Genomic DNA, 19,714 nt, shown 5'->3' with positions numbered 1-19,714 from the left:
CTGCACAAACCCCAAAGCCTTGAAAACAAAAGCTCTACGTACAGAATTTGAAATATAAAATGCAATATTGTATTTACTTTTTGTCTATACTGTATTTGCTTAATCCATAATGCCCTGTGAATGTGAACGTTAAAGCTTAAGCCTCTTGCAGTTTTATCTTGGAGCCTTGGTCGTGTCTCTCTGTGATCAGTTTGCTTTTAAAATAAGTTCTCACATTGGGTTTTGTCATATAAATAAATAGTAAAAGAGCCAGTCTGTCGAACGGCTCTTTGAAATGAACAGATCCAACTGATTCGAATCCCATAAAAGAGCCAAACATTATCCATACAACTTCAGTATTTGGGCATCTCCTCTAGTAATCCCACACTTTCCTCTGGGCTGCTGATCCAAAGCGTTAGAATCACATTAAACTGCATTTTGGTGGAAGAAAACTTTTAGAAACTTGTCTCTCTGGCTCATGTTGTGTCTTTAGGCGCGTGCCAGTCTAGTTCTTGTCTTAATATGAGTTATTACACCTCATTACGTAACTCACCATCACATTTTACGTCTCCTTTTTATAACTGTCGCCTCCTGCAGCGCTTTTCACCCGCCTCCTCCCGCACGCACACTCCTCTACAGCCGCGCGCTCTCTTGCTCCCCCTCGCGGCGCGTCCTGTCACTGACGGAAAATGGCTGCTCGCTGTGCCTCTCCAACGCGCAGCCCAAACTAAACTCAACTCTCCTTGCTTTTCCGCGTTTTGGACCTTATTCCACCGCGAACACGACAACCCGCAACCGGAGACTGCGCCAAAACTCGCCATGACGCGCTGGGTTCCGACCAAGAGGGAGAAATACGGCGTCGGTACGTAACAAAACTTCTCCCATGCTCCATCGTTAGCTCTGTCCTAGCCTCTTTTGGTGTCTTTATAAGTTTGTAAAAGCGTTGGATGTGGATTGTGCGTGTGTTTTGTTGCGTTTGGAGAGACTTTGTTGTGCGTAATTTGACTTGGCACAGAGGAAAACGCTAGAAACGGAGACTTTCCCATTGAGTTTACATGAAACGCAAACAAGTAATCTGTGCCTATTGTGAGTGAGAGCGAGCTGTGGGGATTGGGAATATCAGGCGCGCCTCGTTTCTGCGCTGTTTCCTGTCTCCGCACGGGGCCTGCGCTGCGTAAAACCCACAGCGACCCAACTCCACTGGACCAACGCAAACGTAACCAAACAGGATCACAGTTTGAGATCTTTGGGTTTTATCAGCTGCTTGTTGTTTAAGTTGTTGTTTTGCGTCTGGAGTGAAAATTATATCACATCTCTGGGCTTGTTTTTAGAAGATTGTATGAACATCACCAGCTAAAAGTTCAAATACATGATGTAAGATGTATGGAATTATGGAATAAAGAGAGAAAAAGGTAAACAACATAGTCAAATCCTCAAAGTAGCCGCTCTTTGTTAGAACAGAGATCAGAAAATAGTGTCAGATGGGGGCTTTAACAGATGTTCAGACAGAGCAGAGCCTACAGTTAGCATCACTTCTCCTGGGAATTTTGATGGCATCACCTGCAAAATGTGACACAGTGGGACACATTTATAATTTGATCCCATTTAGACAGTAGATGGAGCGTTTGCCCACTGATCCACAAGTTGGAAGTTTGATCCCAGACTCCACCTGTACAAAGAAACTATCTCAGTTATTTAACTTTTTTCTTTACTACTTAATGCCTTATTTCTTGCTTCATATTTTTGATGTCTTCTGTGGGTTTATAATATGTAGAAAGTAGCAAAAAAAAAAGAGAGAACAACACTAGTCAAACTTGATTAAAGGTCCTATATTACACAGAACTGACTCTTGTAGCTTTAATCCATGTTTTAATGCTGTTACCTCCTCAAAAACACGCTTGGAGTTGTGTTTTGTTTCATTCACACATGTTTGAGTAACACTTTATTATTAGTCTGTCTACATCTCCAAAGCTCAAAATGCTCTGTTCCACCTTGTGATGTCATGAAGTGGTAGTTTTCAAGTTAACAGCTCCTTTTATCTTTAGTTCAGTAGAGATTGGAAATTCCAGGAGCCTGAAATGATCCAAATGATTCTAGTGAACGTGAATGGAGTTTAAAAACACAGTGGAGCACTTCCTGTATTACCACATGATGACATCACGAGGTGGAACAGAGTGTTTTCTGTTTGAGTGAAGCAGGCTTTGTGTGTTAAACATGTGTGAATGAAACAAAACTCCAGGTCTGTTTGTGATGAGGAAACAACATTAGAACAGAGATAAGAAAACTGCATAATATGTGAACTTTAACAGAGGTTCAGACAGAGCAGAGCCTACAGTTAGCATCACTCCTCCTGGGAATGTTGATTTATGTTCTGTGCAGTGCTTGATATGTGTGTGTGAATAGTGAATTTTATTTTATACAGGCTATTTATAATGTAACAGTGTCTGACTTTTTATTAAAACAATGCAGTTTAGTTCACAATTTTGGAGGTGAAAAGTTTCTAAAGTGAAAGTAGCATATGAAAAAAATCTATTCCCAGAAGCGCTTTAAAACTGTTTAGATTTCACTAAAACTGTGGGATTATGTAGTAAAAACAAAACATACAGTATAAATGTACTTTAAGAGTAAAAATTAAAAGTGTTGTTCATTTGTTAAAGTGTAAATGTAGTGACAGATTCAAAATGACACATATTTTAGTCACAGGAACAATTTGAATCAGTTTCTTAGTTTTTCTTCTAAATTTTGTGTATTAATTTTAGTTTTGTTCAAAGCCGAAGCTTGAACTCTTAAACGTCAGAAATGGTAAAAATAACCCCTCAAATCACATGAAAAGTACTTTTTACTTTTCAGTCCAGTTCAAAATGTAGTGTAGTCGAAAGTACAGATACTGCTCTCAAATGTAGTGAAGTAAAAGTAAAAAGTATCCACTGTAAAAATGTACTTAAGCATAATCTTTAGATATGTTTACTTTATTTAAGCACAGTACTTTACTGCGTGTACTTTACTGCGTGTACTTTACTGCATGTACTCCGTTCCCTTCCTCCACTGAACACATGTCGATTCGTTCGCTCTAACACTTCAGTTTCTCCAGAGATAATGAACCAGCATTTCACCATCGAGCCGAACGTGGTTAAGATTATCTGTGGGGAGTTTGATCTCGTGACATTTCGTGATGCCGTCCACAGTAAAGTAATGAGAGTACTACATGAGTATTTATGTACAGGGCTGTCATTATAATCACTATAGCTACTTGGCGTTTTATATATGAGCTGAGACAGTATGTTTTGGAGCTCAGTATTTATCATGTGCACTTTTTTTCCGCCAAAATGGGGAGATTTTTGCCATTTTTACGTAATCAGGTAGGATTTGAGCTGTAGAGCATAAAATAAATTACTTTTGTTACTAATTTTTGATGATGATACTGTACATTTAAACACGGATCATTACGGATCATGTAGAGCGGGTTAATACGAACAGTTTAAGACCAAAATGACGAGTCTGACAGCAGCGGTTATGGACAGAGGGATCACAGTTTTTCAATAGAAATTTACTATTTGTGACTTTTTTTTTGGCCATTCAGTGTAAATAACAGTAACACAATCATAGACACATCATTATCACAGTACAAAGTCTGTCATATGTCCAGTCTGGGCCTTTATTTTACGCACACACACAGAAATCCGGACACTGAGAGATGATTGGCTCGGCAGGGGGGCGTCTGTGGCGTCTCTCGGGGCAGAGGAGCAGGTGTGAGGCTCGTTCCTTTTGTACGTCTTCATTGAGGCTGTGAAATGGATTTTGCCACCTGTGTTTCGCCGCAGTAACTTTGGATATTACACTATAGGTTTGTATTTTGAAGGTTGAAGCCCAATGTGGAGATGTATTTCATGCTTTTGTCTGAACAGTGTTGTTTCATGCCAGGTTTTGGACGACCCCACGCACATTTATAAAGGCAGAATGTTACACAAATTAATATACACACACATACAGACACACACAGACACGTACGGACACATACACACACATACACACACATACAGACACACACATATACACACACACAGACACGTACACACACATACACACACACAGACACATACAGACATACACACACATACAGACACGTACACACACATACAGACACATACAGACATACACACACATACAGACACATACACACACATACAGACACACCCCGACATACACACATACACACACATACACACCCCTACAGACACATACACACGCACACATACACACACATACACACAGACACATACACACGCACACATACACACACATACACACAGACACATACACACGCACACATACACACGCACACATACACACACATACAGACACATACAGACACATACACACGCACACATACACACACATACACACCCACACATACACACACATACACACAGACACATACACACGCACCCCTATACACACATACACATATACAGATTTATATTGTGTGTTCTGGCATAATCGAAATGATCAGGTTGAGTATTTGCGAAGTTGCGTTTTAGGGTGTTCATTGTCTGATCCAGAGGTTGACGGTTCGAATCCCGCTCTCAGCAGAAACTTTGTTGGTTGAGTGCGATTCCAGCTCCCACAGATTAATATTGTTGTGTCCTTGAGCAAGACACTTGACCTCCATTTGCCCCCAGTGTCTGTGTACGCTGGTGTATGAATGTGTGTGTAAATGGGTGAGTGGTTCCTTGATATAAACCACTTTGAGTCTTGAAGGTGGAAAAACGTTGTATAAAAATGTGATCCTTCCTTTAAGAATACCATGTAATAAATAGTAAAACTGCCCACCGTCTGAAAGTACGACATCATTACATCATAGAATCTGAAATCTGTCATTTAAAACAACAAATGCATACACACCTTTTTCATTTTTATATAGCAAGAACTAAAACTTAAAATAATAATACAAAATAAATACATTAATTATACAAATCTTAACTATAAATAAATAAGAAGAGCATCACATAATAAATAATAAAAAAACATATAAATCATAAAATAATAATAATAATAATAATAATAATAATCACAATAACAATAATAATAATCATCATCATCACAATAATAATAATAAACCAAACAAAAAAAATAAAAAATTACACACAAAAAAAGGTGGGGGAGGGTGGAGGTTGGTTTAGACCGTCTCAAAAAAGTCAAATGTTTGCCACTTACTATAAAATTTGTTTACAATACCCTTCTTGGAATATCTAATCTTCTCCAATCCTCTTGAAAGGACATAACCTCATTAATCCATTGAGTGCTGGTCTAATTCACTTTCTATAGAAAATCTGTGGCTCCTCTCTCTGTAACTGCTGCTGTCAGACTCTTCATTTTGGTCTTAAAATGTTCGTATTAACTCGCTCTACATGATCCTGGGGTTTTTATTTCACTATTGTGTCTGTAAATCAAGATATGAACATTAATAACAGACAAATCAGGCAAATTCTTTCCCCGAAGTTGCTCCCGCTAGTGTTACTAAACTAGCGGTGTGGTCCAAATCCATTCACTTCTAACACATTTGAATTATAGGACCAACAAACAACCCAAAACACTAAATAGCAAACAGCACAAGAGTAGTCTGTGATTGAAGAATTGAACCCACAACCCGAGTGAAAGCTACGTCTCACCCGCCAAAACTTTGCTCATAGTTTAAAGGCAAAATTCTCCAAGACAAGATGATTTGACCTTTTTAATTACACATAAAGTATATAAAGTGACATTTTGAGCGTCTGTAAAGTGGGTGAGTCATAATGAGAAAGCCTTTATTAGACTAGACCGGGCCAGAGACGTCGGCTAACGAGCGGTATGCTAGCCCCGTCCGCCCACCGCTGCAGACACCGAGGGCCAGTTCTGCTCTGGTACGTCAGACATGGCATTTAACGGGACTACTGTGTTATAAAGGGGTTCTTTCACCTAGTTTTATAATGAGATTTACTGTTTCTTTTAAGCTGTTAACTTGAAAACTACCACTTCATGACATCACAAGGTGGAACAGAGCGTTTAGAACTTTGGAGATGTAGACAGACTAATAATAAAGTGTTATTCAAACGTGTGAATGAAACAAAACACAACTCCAGGTCTGTTTTTGAGGAGGTAACAGCATTAAAACATGACTTAAAGCTACAAGAGTCACTTTTGCGTCATATAAGACCCTTTAAAGTGGCTTGTGCTGGGACTCTTACCACAGTTTGAGAACCCCTAATGCAAACGGTGCTTTTTGGGTCATTCATTGAAAAACATGAAAGCGTCTTGGATAGCTCCGCCCACTCAGAGCAGGACATCGGCTGTTCATTCAAAACAAACAGTGTCAAGTTCTGCTTCTGTAGCGTAACAGTAAAAACACTTTGGTTTTACAGAATCAGCCTTTAAAAGTGTAGATGCAGTTTTCTGTTTGGTGTCACTAAACCTGTCACGTTAATCACTCATTTTAGATGTAAACTATCGACTTAATAGTGGTGGAACATAACAAAGTACTTAAGTAAAGCACAGATACCTAAATATTTTTACTTAAGAACATTATACACTGAGTATTTTTTACTTTTACTTCACTGCACTTCACTTTGAGAGCAGTATCTGTACATTCTACTCCATTACATTTTTGAACTGGGAAAGTTAAAGTATTTTGTATTATTGTCTGAGACCAAAGACAAAAGGCTGAGAGTTTATTTTTAACACATTCATAATAAAAAAAAATCTATATATACAAATAAAAATAGAAAAAAACGATCAGTTCAGTCGTTTCTGTTGAACAAAATTCAGGCTAAAAAAATCACCACATTTGAAATGGAAATACTTTTTACTCTTTAAGTACATTTTTAAACAGGTACTTTAATACTTTTACTTGAGGAGATTTTTTCATGTGATACTTTTACTTGCTCTGGTATCTAAACTTTTACTTAAGTAACAAAACGGAGTACTTCTTCCACCAGTGCGTCTGAATTGTTCCATTCTGCTGTTTTTTTTCTTGCAGCTCATGATTTTTTAATAATATTGTAGATTTAGAAGGATTTTTGTGGTTTAAATCTACTTTTGGGTTTTGTGTCAGCGGCGTAAATAAGTTTCAGTATCATTGTTTATCGTTTATATTTACTACAGGGATATATCAAACTTGAAAATATGTGATTGTGACAGGTCTGGGTGTCACCACTGATATTTATACTAATTGTGGAAACTGTCTGTGGTTAAAGCGTTGATTCCCGTGAAGCGTGGACTCATCACGTTTTTATTAAGAGGTTTAGTGGAGCCAGTCGTGTCTGTAAGAGCCTGTGGTTTGGAGCGGAGTTGAGACATTGGAAGAATATTTTTGTCTTAATCAGTGGAATTTGACTTGGTTATGTTCATGAATTTGAAAGCCATTTTTTAAGGTAGAGAAAATCGAATACAAAATATCTGCGTAATCCCTCAGTCGTCCAGGTCTGACCCGTCGCAAAAGAAAAGTATAGTGTGTAAAGTGTGAGAAAACGTTTTAGAGTGAAGACGTTTCGCCGCTTCTGAGTCTCAGTCCTACTTACCAGAGTCATTCAAGCCCTTAAAGAAGAGTTAAAGAAGCAATTTTTGTTAGGAAAGACAGTCCTTCCCTGAACAGGAATGGAGCCTCAGACATCATCTATAACTCCATCCTCAGACCCAAAGCAAACAAAGGAAACAAAGAGAACAATACAGCGAGCTAGGATGCTAATAACTGTGAAATCATTCTTTAGGGGCTTGAATGACTATGCTAAGTAGGATTCGGGCACAGTGCACACTTAGGGTAGCACAATAGACCTAGCCTATGAACAGAAACTGTAAACAAAAGCTGTTTTCAGTTTCAGTGTAGTTAGCTCCTCCTTCAGACAGATATAAGGCAGTGTCCAGCAGTGATCTGACCAGAACTGAAGAAGCGGCTTGGATGAGAAGCCAAACGTTGTCACTCCTACAACGATTTGTCCAGTTGACAGATTTTATATTGTTCTTTTGCTGTCAAATAAAAAAAACACTATTTCTAGGTCGTGGCATGATCCTGAAGGCAGCGTTTCTTCTAAACCATGTCCCCGGTCCCTCTGGAAAAAAACAATTTGTGATCTTATCGAAGCTACATTCTGCTTTTTGGTGATAGCTTCAGTTCTAACCTGTTTAATGCAGCTGTTTTGGTCTATACCAGAGATCTGCAGCCTGTAACACCAAAAGAGCCACACTGGCCCAATTCAAACCAAATGAAAGTCGGAAAGAGCCAGACTTTTTTTTACAAGTAACGAGAAGAAGTGATTAGAAAGTGAATTTAAAAGCACCAAGTCGACTGTAGCGTTGAAAACATTATAAAGAATATGTAAGGTTTTGTATTTATGTTGCTTTGGGGATTTATGTGAAGTGTTTTTAAGGGATCTGGGAGTTTGGTGCAAATTCTATGTAATTTCCTGGATTCTGGTGCATTTTACGTGTAATATTTACTCAACAAAATGATCATTATTCTTTCTGATTTTATGCATGGGATTTACTTGAAAATCGACGAAAAAATTAATAATGTCTATAAAATTAATTCTCTTTGGTACAAACACTGTCAAATATAAACTTAATGAATAAAATACAGCCAAAAATGTTTTCCTAAACTTTCATTTTTCTCACTCAAAGTTAAAGAGCGGCATTGGAGGCTTTAAAGAGTCATATGTGGCTCTTTAGCTCATTTATACAGACACTTTTCTCCACCCACACCTCCCATTGGTCATCGTCCATCATGTTCTGAGTGAGTGACAGCTGTATTTAGCCAATCACAGTGAAGTATGAAGTCTCAGAACGAGCAAATGGCTTTATTCACCTTTTAAAAGCAAGATAAAGACTAGAAATCGACTGATACGGGTTTTTTCATGGCCGATGCTGATTGATATTTTTAGATCAAAATGAGGCCGATTTGGATTATTTTCCCCAATTTATGTGATTGAATTAACAAATCCTTTGGCCTATCACTCTGTCGTAAACCCCGTTCACACTGGCTTCTCTCAGTCCAGGTGTAACTCCACTGTCCCGTTGTTTAACTCCATCATTGGCATTCCTCCCACATTCACAGTGAACTGCTGAACCTCTTCAAATGGAAGTGTTTTGGGCTCCGGTCCCAGCTCTCTCTGCTCCGCGTAATATCATAAAAAAGACAAATTGTGTGGAGACATTTTAAAATCTCACCCGTCTTGACCTCGGCTAATTTCATTACTCTTCTTTTCTGTAAAACGCCAAATTTGACCCTGTTCTGACGTAAATCAGAACTTTTGAAAGTGGGATATCAGACAGTCCTGGGATTGATTTAAGATTTAATACTTTGTGATTCTGTGATCAAATACGGTTCCATCAGTTGGATTTATTCAGTGTACAGGCTCGAAGTAGGAATGTTAAAATGAATGGGTTTATTGATAATTATGTACATCTTGTGTATATCTTCACGTTAAGGCTTCATAATAATCACTTGGTACGAGGGTTGTCAGGAATATCAAAAAACAGATATGAATTGATATTAAAACTATTAAAACAAAACTTGATATTCATTTTTCACAGGTATCAATACCATTATCCTATTGTCCCATTCATAGGACAGAAATGAACCTATTTTGTAAATCTTTAGAATGATCTTGAGCTCTATCAGAACAAGTATAAGACACATAGACTAGTATACACCATAGTCTGTGTAAAGAAGTGGAGTGAGTGTGATGTCTGACCCACAGCTTTCGGTTTCAGTCAAATGAAGCTCATCAAGGCTAGCAGTTATAGTGGCTAATTTGGAGGCAAATTCCATATTTGGAATTTCTCTTGCAAGTATCATAGCAACCAAAGAGCCAATCCGGAGCGAAGCTGTTGAAGGTAGCACCCCTTCCTATCCGCACCGCTGGGTTAGCAGTGCTGTAAAATCAAACCTGTTGCTTACGCTAGTGGGAGCAACCTCGGGGAAAGAAGACGCCTCGTTTGTCTGTTATTAATGTTCATATGTTAATTTGCAGACACAATAGCAAAACAACATCCCCAGGATCATGTCGAGCGGGTTAATATGAACATTTTAAGACCAAATGGGCGCCATGTCGCCCGCAGGCCGGGTCGAAAAATAGAACAACTCAATGAGCCGAATCTAAAATTAAATTTTATTCTCTTGCTATTTTTTAATTTTTTTAATTTTTTTTATCACCCTTGCATTTATATAGCTTTAAAAATGACAATATCTTAAACATATGTTCAGCGTACTTGAAGTTTAGATAAGTTACGGTGAACTCTGACCTACTCAGGTCAAAGGTCAGTGTTGTGCACGTGACAAAACCAGTACCCAGCTCACGAGCGCTGTGAAGATGCAGTTTAAAACCCTAAAACATGGCAGAAAAAAAATCACTTTCACGATTTAAGACTGTAAAATAAACCTGCGTGTGTCTCATCTGTGGCGACTGTGGTGACAAAGCGGCACAATGTGGACACTTCACTACGTCTCACAAAGCTCCACGCCAACTACCCACGGGGACGCGCGCTCCCCATGGGGCACTATGGGCAGAACAGGCCCTGAGCTATAAGCAGATTTGGATAAACAACAGACTTTTTCACGACACCGATGAAAAAGTCACACAAAGCAGCCGAGATTTATTTAAAAATATGTAAGTTGATTTTTCTTAAACATTACATAATTGACAACTTTTTGAAACATGGTCCAATGTATATTATTTATGTTTTGTTAAAAAGGTTTGTCAGTGGCTGGTGAAAATGGGACACTTTTCCTATGAGATGTAGTGATGTAAGTGTCATCTGGACATTTAAGTTACTAAGATTAGTAAAGTTAAAGTGCTGAATATTGATATCTGTTTCCCTCCTCGCTCATTGTTGATAATTATTGTGAGAAATGATTAACGTGATCAGTGTGTTCACATAGATGATTATCATTTATTATTATTAGTAATGTATAACTAAAGGCAAACTCAGCAAATGTGTTATTTCAGAAGAGCGTATCAAACTGGTCGCCCTTTGTATGACTCAGTGCCCATGAAGTAGCTCTCAGGTTAAAAAAGGTTTACGCTCATGGACCACTAACCTACCTGAGGAATTTCACAGATATAAGGCCACCTGGGAACTGAAAACAAAGTAGTACCATTTAATGTTGAAAGTCACATTCCGTTGTCTAAAGTATTGTTTTTATTATCATTGTGGGATCAGAATTAGTATCGAGTATCGTGTCTATTCCTTAATATCAAAATCAAGCTTGAAATTTCAGTATCATAACAGCAGTGGCCCTGTCCCTGCTATGTACCAACTGTGTGTAGCTCCTGTCACACACACGGTGAACTAATAAATATGGCATTAATTAAAAAGTCTGATGTGGAACTGCATAAATTGAACCCATGGCGTAAACTCTCATCGCAGCGTTTCAGCTCGTCTCTAAAAAGGTTTGAATTATGATCCATTTTATTATGTGTGTTGGTGTTATAAGCTTCAGGGATCGTATTTCATTTGGAAAGCCCATTTCTTTTTACAGTGTGGAAGTGGAGAGTATGACGTTTTACTGTCTTTAATGTGGATGTGTTTTTATGATTTTTTTTAAATAATAGAGTTTTGATTGTAAAGAATTTGCAATATCGACTTTGGCGTCTTCTCTCTGCAATGGTTTGACTGATCCTGTGTTTGGAGCAAGTTTTAGCTAGCAGTTATAGCGGCGGATTTGGAGCGGAGTTCCGTATTAGGAATTAAGACAATTCCATCATAGCAACTGAAGAGCCAATCCAGAGTGAGGCTGTTGAAGGTAACCCCTCTTCCCGTCCAAATCTCTGGTTTAACAGGGACGTTGTCAATCAAACCTGTTGCTAACGCTAGTGGGAGCGACCTCGGGGATAGAAGGCGCCTGAGTTGACTGTTATTAATGTTCATATCTTGATTTATGGACACTATAGTGACATAAACCCACAATAATCAAGCTAATGGTTAAATTGAAATCATACTGGGGAGGTGATATGCCAAAAAAATCTAACTTTTCATAGAGAGCCTACCTTGGCTGAGGATCAGGAAGTACATAGTTATCAAGCTAGTTGTTGTTAGCTTTACCATGATGGCAGAACTCTTGCTCTGGCCTCTGAAAGTTGCAAAAAGTGCTTATAAACTCATCGCGGTGAATAATTAGGATGTTCAGAGTGCATAAGGTAAATGAGGAATATCTTTGGACAAATGCAAACTGTTTAAATGAACCAGTTCTGTTTGTCACATTTTAAAACAGTAAAAATCAGGTGTTGTGCCTTTGGGCTTAGAGCTGTTAAACAGAGTCATTTGAATTGGCATTTAAAATATTACTGAAACTGCGTCGTCACGGAGATCAGACCCCGACTTTTATTGATACAAACCCGAGTCACCTCACCTGCTCCTCTCCACGTTGAGGAGCAGCGTATCTACTCAGAGTTCCTCCTGTGTGACTGGGGAGCGCCCATCCAGCTGCGGAGGAAACTTGTTTAAACGTTTGTATCCGCCATCTTGTCCTTTCGATCGTTACTCAAAGCTCATGACCAAAGATGAGGGTAGGACCAGATATCTACAGTTGAAACCAGAAGTTTATAGACACTATATAAAAAGACACATGCTTTTTTTTTTTAAAGGTCCATTAGAATTAACAAAATTATCTTTTTATTTGCTAAATGTCAGAATAATGAGAAAAGGATTTTTTTAAAGACAGTTTTTCATGATTTTCTTCAAAGTCAGACGTTTACATACATTTCATTACTATTTGGTTCCATTGCTTTTAAACTGTATGACTTGGGTCAAACGCTTTAAATTTCCTTCCACAAGCTTCTCACAATAGTTGGCAGGAATTTTGGCCCATTCGTCCATAAAGAACTGGTGTAACTGAGCCAAGTCTGTAGGCCGCCTGCTCGCACAGGCCTTTTCAGGTCAAAAAAGAACATGTGTCTTATTATATAGTGTATGTAAACCTATCATTTCAACGGGACTAAACCGGGACTAAACCGGGACTAAACCGGGACTAAACCGGGACTAAACCGGGACTAAACCGGGACCAAACCGGGACTAAACCGGGACTTCAACTCCTCCATTTCAAACAGAGACTCTCCGACCACCTGTATAATCTGTGTTTCTATAAATATCTTGTTCCTTAGTACTTTTTTTCTCTAAATATTAGTTTTGTGAGTGCAGTTCGGGTCAGATACACGTAATAGTTTTGAGATCTTTGACCACGCCCCCTTTTTAATCGACCAATCAGTTATAAGCAAACATCTTTTAATTGACTGCAACCTTTGACAGAAATGAAAACTACGTCCAGTTAAACCAAGTCTGTTTGTTTGTTCCAGATAAATGGTTAGATCAGTTGTGTTTCGCGATCAGCATGTCCTCTGTAAAGAAACGCAGTAGAAATGGGTTTTCTTTGGCAGCACGAGGAAGTCAGATTAAATCGATGCTCTCAGGCCCACTGAGTGTTTTCTGGTTTATTTTGAGACTTCCTTTCATGTGGCCTGACCAATATCTTCACTGTTGTTTTTAAGTCAAAGAAGCTGTTGGAGAGTGTTCAAACTCTTCTGTATGTCTGAGTATTAAGTGCATTTGAGATGTTAAGATGTTTTTTTTATGATTATTTCTTTTGGTTTGGTGCGATCATAAATATTTATCATAGTTTTACATTGGAGGATAATTGGAGGCTTGTGGAAAACAACAAGTTGGAAAACGCAGGAAGTTCCAAGTTCTAAAACGGAACGTATTATTGTAACAGATAAAACACTGATCTAACAAAATGGAGAATTTTATATATTTATTTATTTATTTTTCATTTTTTTTCATTTTTTGGCTCCTTGTTAACATTATCTCAACATGTGCTGTATGTGCTGCCTATGTCCAACCAGGAAGATGAGCTAAACGTCACTAAAAAGAGGGCAACAGTCTGCGCAGGGACTCCCAGACTTCCCACACCCCAGACACTTCCTCCAGCTCCTCTAGTGGGACCCCAAGGCGCTCCGGAACTGATGCCCGAGCCACCTCAGCCGCTTCTCTTCATCAATCAATCAAACTTTATTTATAGAGCGCTTTTCATACAAAAAGTAAAAAGTAACACAAAAAAGTAAAGTAAAAAGTAACGCAAAGAGCTTTACAGTTGTTAAAAATAATGCCACTTTTCCTTCCATCCATCCATCCTACCCCCACACCCCCACACCCATCCATCCATCCACCCATTCACTCATCCACCCATCGCTATGTGCAGATAAATGTGGCTGAGTACAGACCAACCAGTTTCGAAACCTACATCAGAGGAGCCGTTTGGGCCAGGAGCCGTTTGGGCCAGGAGCCGTTTGAGCCAGTAGCAGAGAGCCAGACACAGGGCCCAGGAGAGAGATGAGGCCCAAACACCAACCCTCCACCAAACAGAAAAAAACACATCCCTGTTTTTACTAACCCATAATGGATCTGTGTAATCTCACTTATTGACTGGCATCATCACATTTAAGTGTTCAAATAAAGCTTTATCATGAGTCCAAACCAAATATCAGGATTTAAGGCCGTAGACTGTATATTTCTGAATAGGAAGTGATCATGGGCATCGACTCTACTGACTCCAATTCACTTTCTATTGAAAAACTGTGGCCCCTCTTTATAACTACTGCTGTCAGACTCGTAATTTTGGTCTTCTTTTTCTAATGTATTGCAAAACTATGATTTGATTATAGTTTTCAGGAGAGTCCCTCCCAAAATAGTAAGTCAGACCTGTTCCTGGTGCATATTGGACTCCGCCAGGGCTGCCCTTTGTCTGGGAACGCCTTGAGGTCCCACCGGAGGAGCTGGAGGACGTGTCTGGGGTGAGGGAAGTCTGGGAGTCCCTGCTTAGACTGCTGCCCCCGTGACCCGGCCTCGGATAAGCGGAAGAAAATGGATGGATGGATGGTTCCTCCCAAAACAGATCTTAATTCTGTAAATATTGCTCATGCAACATTCACAGTATTGGAAAGCGCATGTTTTCTAGCTTCAGTTTCATCTTCCTTTTTCTAGTTTTGTGGCTTCTGTCAGTGGCGTCATGATGCAGTCACCGTGCTCGGGTTTAAAATAGAGCACAGTAGAAGAAGTGAAAGTGTCGATCATGTAACTAAAAGTGACCATGGTGAATATTTAGAGAAATGAGTGATGACTCCCACGAACACCTCCACCAACGATAACGTTCAAGAGGCTCGAGTCAGGCTGTTTTCTGATCTCTGTTCTAATTTCCTCATCACAAACAGAACAGGAGTTGTGTTTTGTTTCATTCACACTTGTTTAACACACAAACCCTGCATATTTAGTTCTTCTCTCAAACTGAAAACACTCTGTTCCACCTTGTGATGTCATCATGTGGTAATACAGGAAGTGCTCCACTGTGTTTTTAAACTCCACACACCTTCACTAGAATCATTTGGATCATTGCGGCGCTAGAATCTCCACTGAAATAAAAGTAAAATGAGCTGTTAACTTGAAAACTACCACTTCATGACATCACAAGGTGGAACAGAGCATTTTGAGCTTTGGAGATGTAGACAGACTAATAATAAAGTGTTACTCAAACATGTGTGAATGGAACAAAACACAACTCCAGGTCTGTTTGTGATGAGGAAACAACATTAGAACAGAGATCAGAGAGTCATATCGGCTCTTTAACTAACTCAGAATGAACCCCACCATCATGTATAGTTCAATTCTCAGTATTTATACCAATTTAAAGCTCTAGTTCCAAGATGGCGCCACGTGCGGTTGCCCTGGTGATTTGGTGTGCTGTTTGTCTCATGAACACTTTATAATATCTGTACCATTGACAATTTAGAATATCTGCACTAAACTGGACACTTTATATACTGGTCACCTTAATAAGCCATGTTTGCACTGTTGATGATGTTGTTGTATATAAGTATATATATATAAGTATTTTATTTTATATTTAAACATATCTTTTTAACTTTATGCATGCTCTTATTTGTACTTATTCAGTGTTTTTATGTTGCACTTTATCACCAAACAGAGTTGCTAGTTTGTGACAGTTTGTGTTCAGTGACAATGGCAGTAAAAAGTCTTCTGATTCTGATTGTGATTTATAAATAACCAAAGTTTGCAGGTCTAATCAAACCACTTCACCTCCCCAGTTTACTCTCCCATCTCCCTCTTGTCTTTGAAGGTCAGTGAGAATTTGTCATCCTCAATGGGACTTGCATATAAACCTCAGTGTGTGTGCGAACAGCTCAGCTCCCAGCAGCTTAGAGACAGAGGCTGAGGCGTATTCGATGACGTGGATTGCTTGTTTCATCGGGGAACAACTCAAATGTTCCAAACTGTTTCTTTATAGACGCTGCAGATGACTAAGGCGATTGTCTGCAGCTTGTTCTGAGTTTGGATGACGTGTAAAAGTTAAACAGACAACGAGGCAGTGGAGAGATGAGATGCTTTTAATTCTATTTTATTGGTTTGAGAAACATTTATAGAGTTTAATCAAGTTGGGAAAATAGTTAAAAGCAGATTTTGTGATGTGGTTCAGGGATATTACCTTGAAACTATAGCCTGTATAAAGAAATGGATTAAATGAGTGAGACGTCACCCACAGCGTTCAGCTCCAGTCAAATTAAACTCATCGAGGCTAGAGCAGTTATAGCGGCCAATTTGGACCAAAGTTTCATATTTGGAATTCTGACCACGAGTATCATAGCAACCAAAGAGCCAATCCAAAGCGAGGGTATTGAAGGTCACGCACTGCTGGTTTAGTAGGGAGGACGCTTAGCAACGCTGTCAATCAAACCTGTTGCTAACGCTAGTGTGAGTGATCTCTGAGAAAGAAAGCGCCTGATTTCTGTGTTTTTAATGTTCATATCTTGATTTACAGACACAATAGTGAAATAAAAACCCCAGGATCATGTAAAGCGGGTTAATATGAACATTTTTAAGACTAAATTTTCGAGTCTGACAGCAGCAGTTACAGAGAGAGGGGCCACAGTAATTCACTTTCTATTGAAAAAGAGTCAAAGTTGATGGAGCTGCTGGACTTCCTGTTTGAAACCCAGCGGCTAGCAGGTTAGCGATGTCCGTTTATATCTACAGTCTATGCTTGAAACCTGAAACTAACATATAGTTCACACCAGAATGTGAGATTGTGAACAACTTATTGGTATGTACTGACTTTAAAACCAGAATTAAAACGAAATTCTAATTGGTGTAACATTTCTTGCCCTTGTCTCCATGGAAACGCTATTGATTTGCCTGGAATGTTCCACACTTGGACATTAATTTGATCTCTTGTATATTTATTCAATTAATTGTCTTTTTTGCTCATAAAACATTGGCAAATTTGACGAATTTTCATCATCACAGTGAGCAAATTCTCCTCTCCACTGATCCGACCTGTAACTGGCCTGGCTGTGTCACTTACCTGTCTTCTTGCAAGTTCAATTCAATACCGTGGAACATTCTAGGCTCAGAAAAACCGTCTCCAAGCAGGTGTCGAACTAGGACCAGCAGAAAAGTTCCATGATGCACCTTTTAAAACTGTACCGTAGCTGCGGAAATGTCAGAATTGGAGAAAACGGATAGTTCCTTGTTGTTTTTCCTTCTGATCTTTAAAAAAAATCCCAAAAATAAGGCAGGATCCCAAAACTGTGTCATGAGTCAGGAGTGAGTCAGCCGTGTGGCATCGTCACTGCGGGCCCCAGACGTTTGCATTTACGTAGCAACCGCCGGAGATGCCCCACTTTGAAATATTAGATCCATGTGAGACAAGAAATGGAAATAAAATAAAAACAAAAAAACAACATGTGACCAGATCTGCCCTTGAATACAGAATTTTGAAGATTTAAAATGAGTTGTTAGCATTGGTTTTAGTGTTTGAATTACCAAAATGCGTTATGTCGGTTATACTTTTGAATGTTTTGAGGCTGTAGAAGTGGTGACGTTGACAGAATTCAGCTGGAACTATAGTTTTTGGGCGCAGTATTTATCATGAATATGTTTGTGGGAGATTTGAGGTATTTTTGTCATAATAAGATCAGATTTGAGCTGTGTAGGGATGAATAAGTCCCTTCTGTGGCTCATTATTGGTCCATTCTGCTGTTTATGTGTTGCAGCTCATGTCTTTTAATGAAATGTTCGATTCAAAATGGTTCACTGGGATTTTAAATAGTGTTGTACGTAGTTTCAATATTATTGTTTATCGAGATTTTTCTTTATATTGATACGTCCTGTAATCATGACAGGTCTATTATGTGATTTATTTAGTTTTTTAGACTCAATTGTGTTCTTAAATATACACATTTTTAACTACAGCTGTCACAAACATTAGTAATTATTGAGTTTTCCAAATGGTCTTGCAATTAAACGTATTCGTAAATTCACACGTTATGAACCGCCTGACAATTTTATTTTTCTGTGCAGCCCGTGGTGTGAGCACAAACTGTCTATGCATCGAGTAAAGTGTTTGGAATTGGGTAAAAAGCTGATCACATGTATTTGTACAGGTGAAACTGGGTCTGTCTGCGCAGATGAGTCTGGATCTATCTGCGCAGATGTAGCCTGGGTCCATCTTTGTGTCATTTAATCTGTTGTCAGAAGTGCTCATAGTCCTCACTAGGAATGGGACAATACACAATAATATCGTTTATCGTGATTAAAAGGGTTGACAATAATCATTCGTGCAACATTTTCTATAATCCTGCTAATTGCTAACAGAGCTAATCGCCATTTTATCACCAGAATGTACAGAAAAAAACTACTTATCCACAGAGGAGTCGACGGGGGGGACAAAGTCATCTGTTGTCCCGAGGTTTAGGGGCCCAGAATTGGACTCTCTTCCTATTAATTTGTAATAGAGGGGGGCCCATGTGAAACTTCTCGCCCCCAGGCCCCAAAATTTCTGTTGACGGCCCTGCTAATCCAGAATATTTTGCGCTACATCGTGGTTGTTTTCACTGATAACGATATGCAAGACTATAATTATTCATATCCATAACATTTTAAACTATCAGGAACTTTAATAATTATCATGATATAATCGTTAATCGCGACACTAAATTTCCATATCGTCCCAGGCCTAGTCTTCACAGGTGAAAGAAAAGACGAGCCAAAACGAGCAGCCAAACGTCTTCAAGTCTATTTTTCTTTTACTACTTTTGACAACCCTATTAACGCGTTTCCTTTTACATGTGAGTGCGTTGTGCGCCCCCTTCAGCTCTGGCCCTGTCGTCTCCAGACCGACTCCTTCAGTATTGATTAGCAGCAGCAGCAGCTTTGGTCTTTATTGGGTCGTCCCAGACAGAGCCCTGACAGATGGTTAATATGAAACAAAGGTTACGCCGTGGACAGAGACACATTATCACATCGATTAGACACGAACGCATCAAGACCTTTCCCTGTCAAACGATATTAAGAACAGGCTTCAGCTGGACCCCGGGTTTAATGTGGGACCAAACTGCTGATTCGGGATTCACTCCTCAGAGCAGGACGAGGGAGTTCTGCTCTCAGCCATTGTTCAGACAGGATCCAGTTCTTTGTTTGTGTCTTCTTTCATTACGTCCATAAATCAGGCCTTTGGGAGCACTACAGGAAAGCAGATTCTTTTATGCCAGATGCCCTTCCTGTTGCCACCAGACGTGTAACTAGGATTTTAGTGAGCGAAGAGGGTGAAAAAGCTCGGAAGTCTTAAATCAGACCTGTTCTGCAAACTGCACTTTTCAGAGGTTTTAACCATGAGTTAGTTGTTGTTCTCATTGACCCT

General features: G+C 39.1%; 1 protein-coding gene across 1 annotated transcript in view; it reads left to right on the top strand.

Moving 5' to 3' along the window:
- Window positions 1–668: 668 nt before the first annotated feature.
- dock1 (dedicator of cytokinesis 1) overlaps window positions 669–19,714 on the top strand; it is a 361,518-nt gene continuing 342,472 nt past the window's right edge. The window contains exon 1 of the mRNA XM_033984239.2: window positions 669–841. Coding sequence (XP_033840130.1) covers window positions 799–841 — 43 coding nt within the window. The 5' untranslated portion in view covers window positions 669–798. The remainder of the gene's footprint in view (window positions 842–19,714) is intronic.

Source organism: Periophthalmus magnuspinnatus, chromosome 19 (assembly GCF_009829125.3).
Source record: "Periophthalmus magnuspinnatus isolate fPerMag1 chromosome 19, fPerMag1.2.pri, whole genome shotgun sequence".
Lineage (NCBI taxonomy): Eukaryota > Metazoa > Chordata > Actinopteri > Gobiiformes > Gobiidae > Periophthalmus > Periophthalmus magnuspinnatus.
Note: the sequence above shows the minus strand (reverse complement) of the source record. Positions and strands in the feature narration are given on the sequence as shown.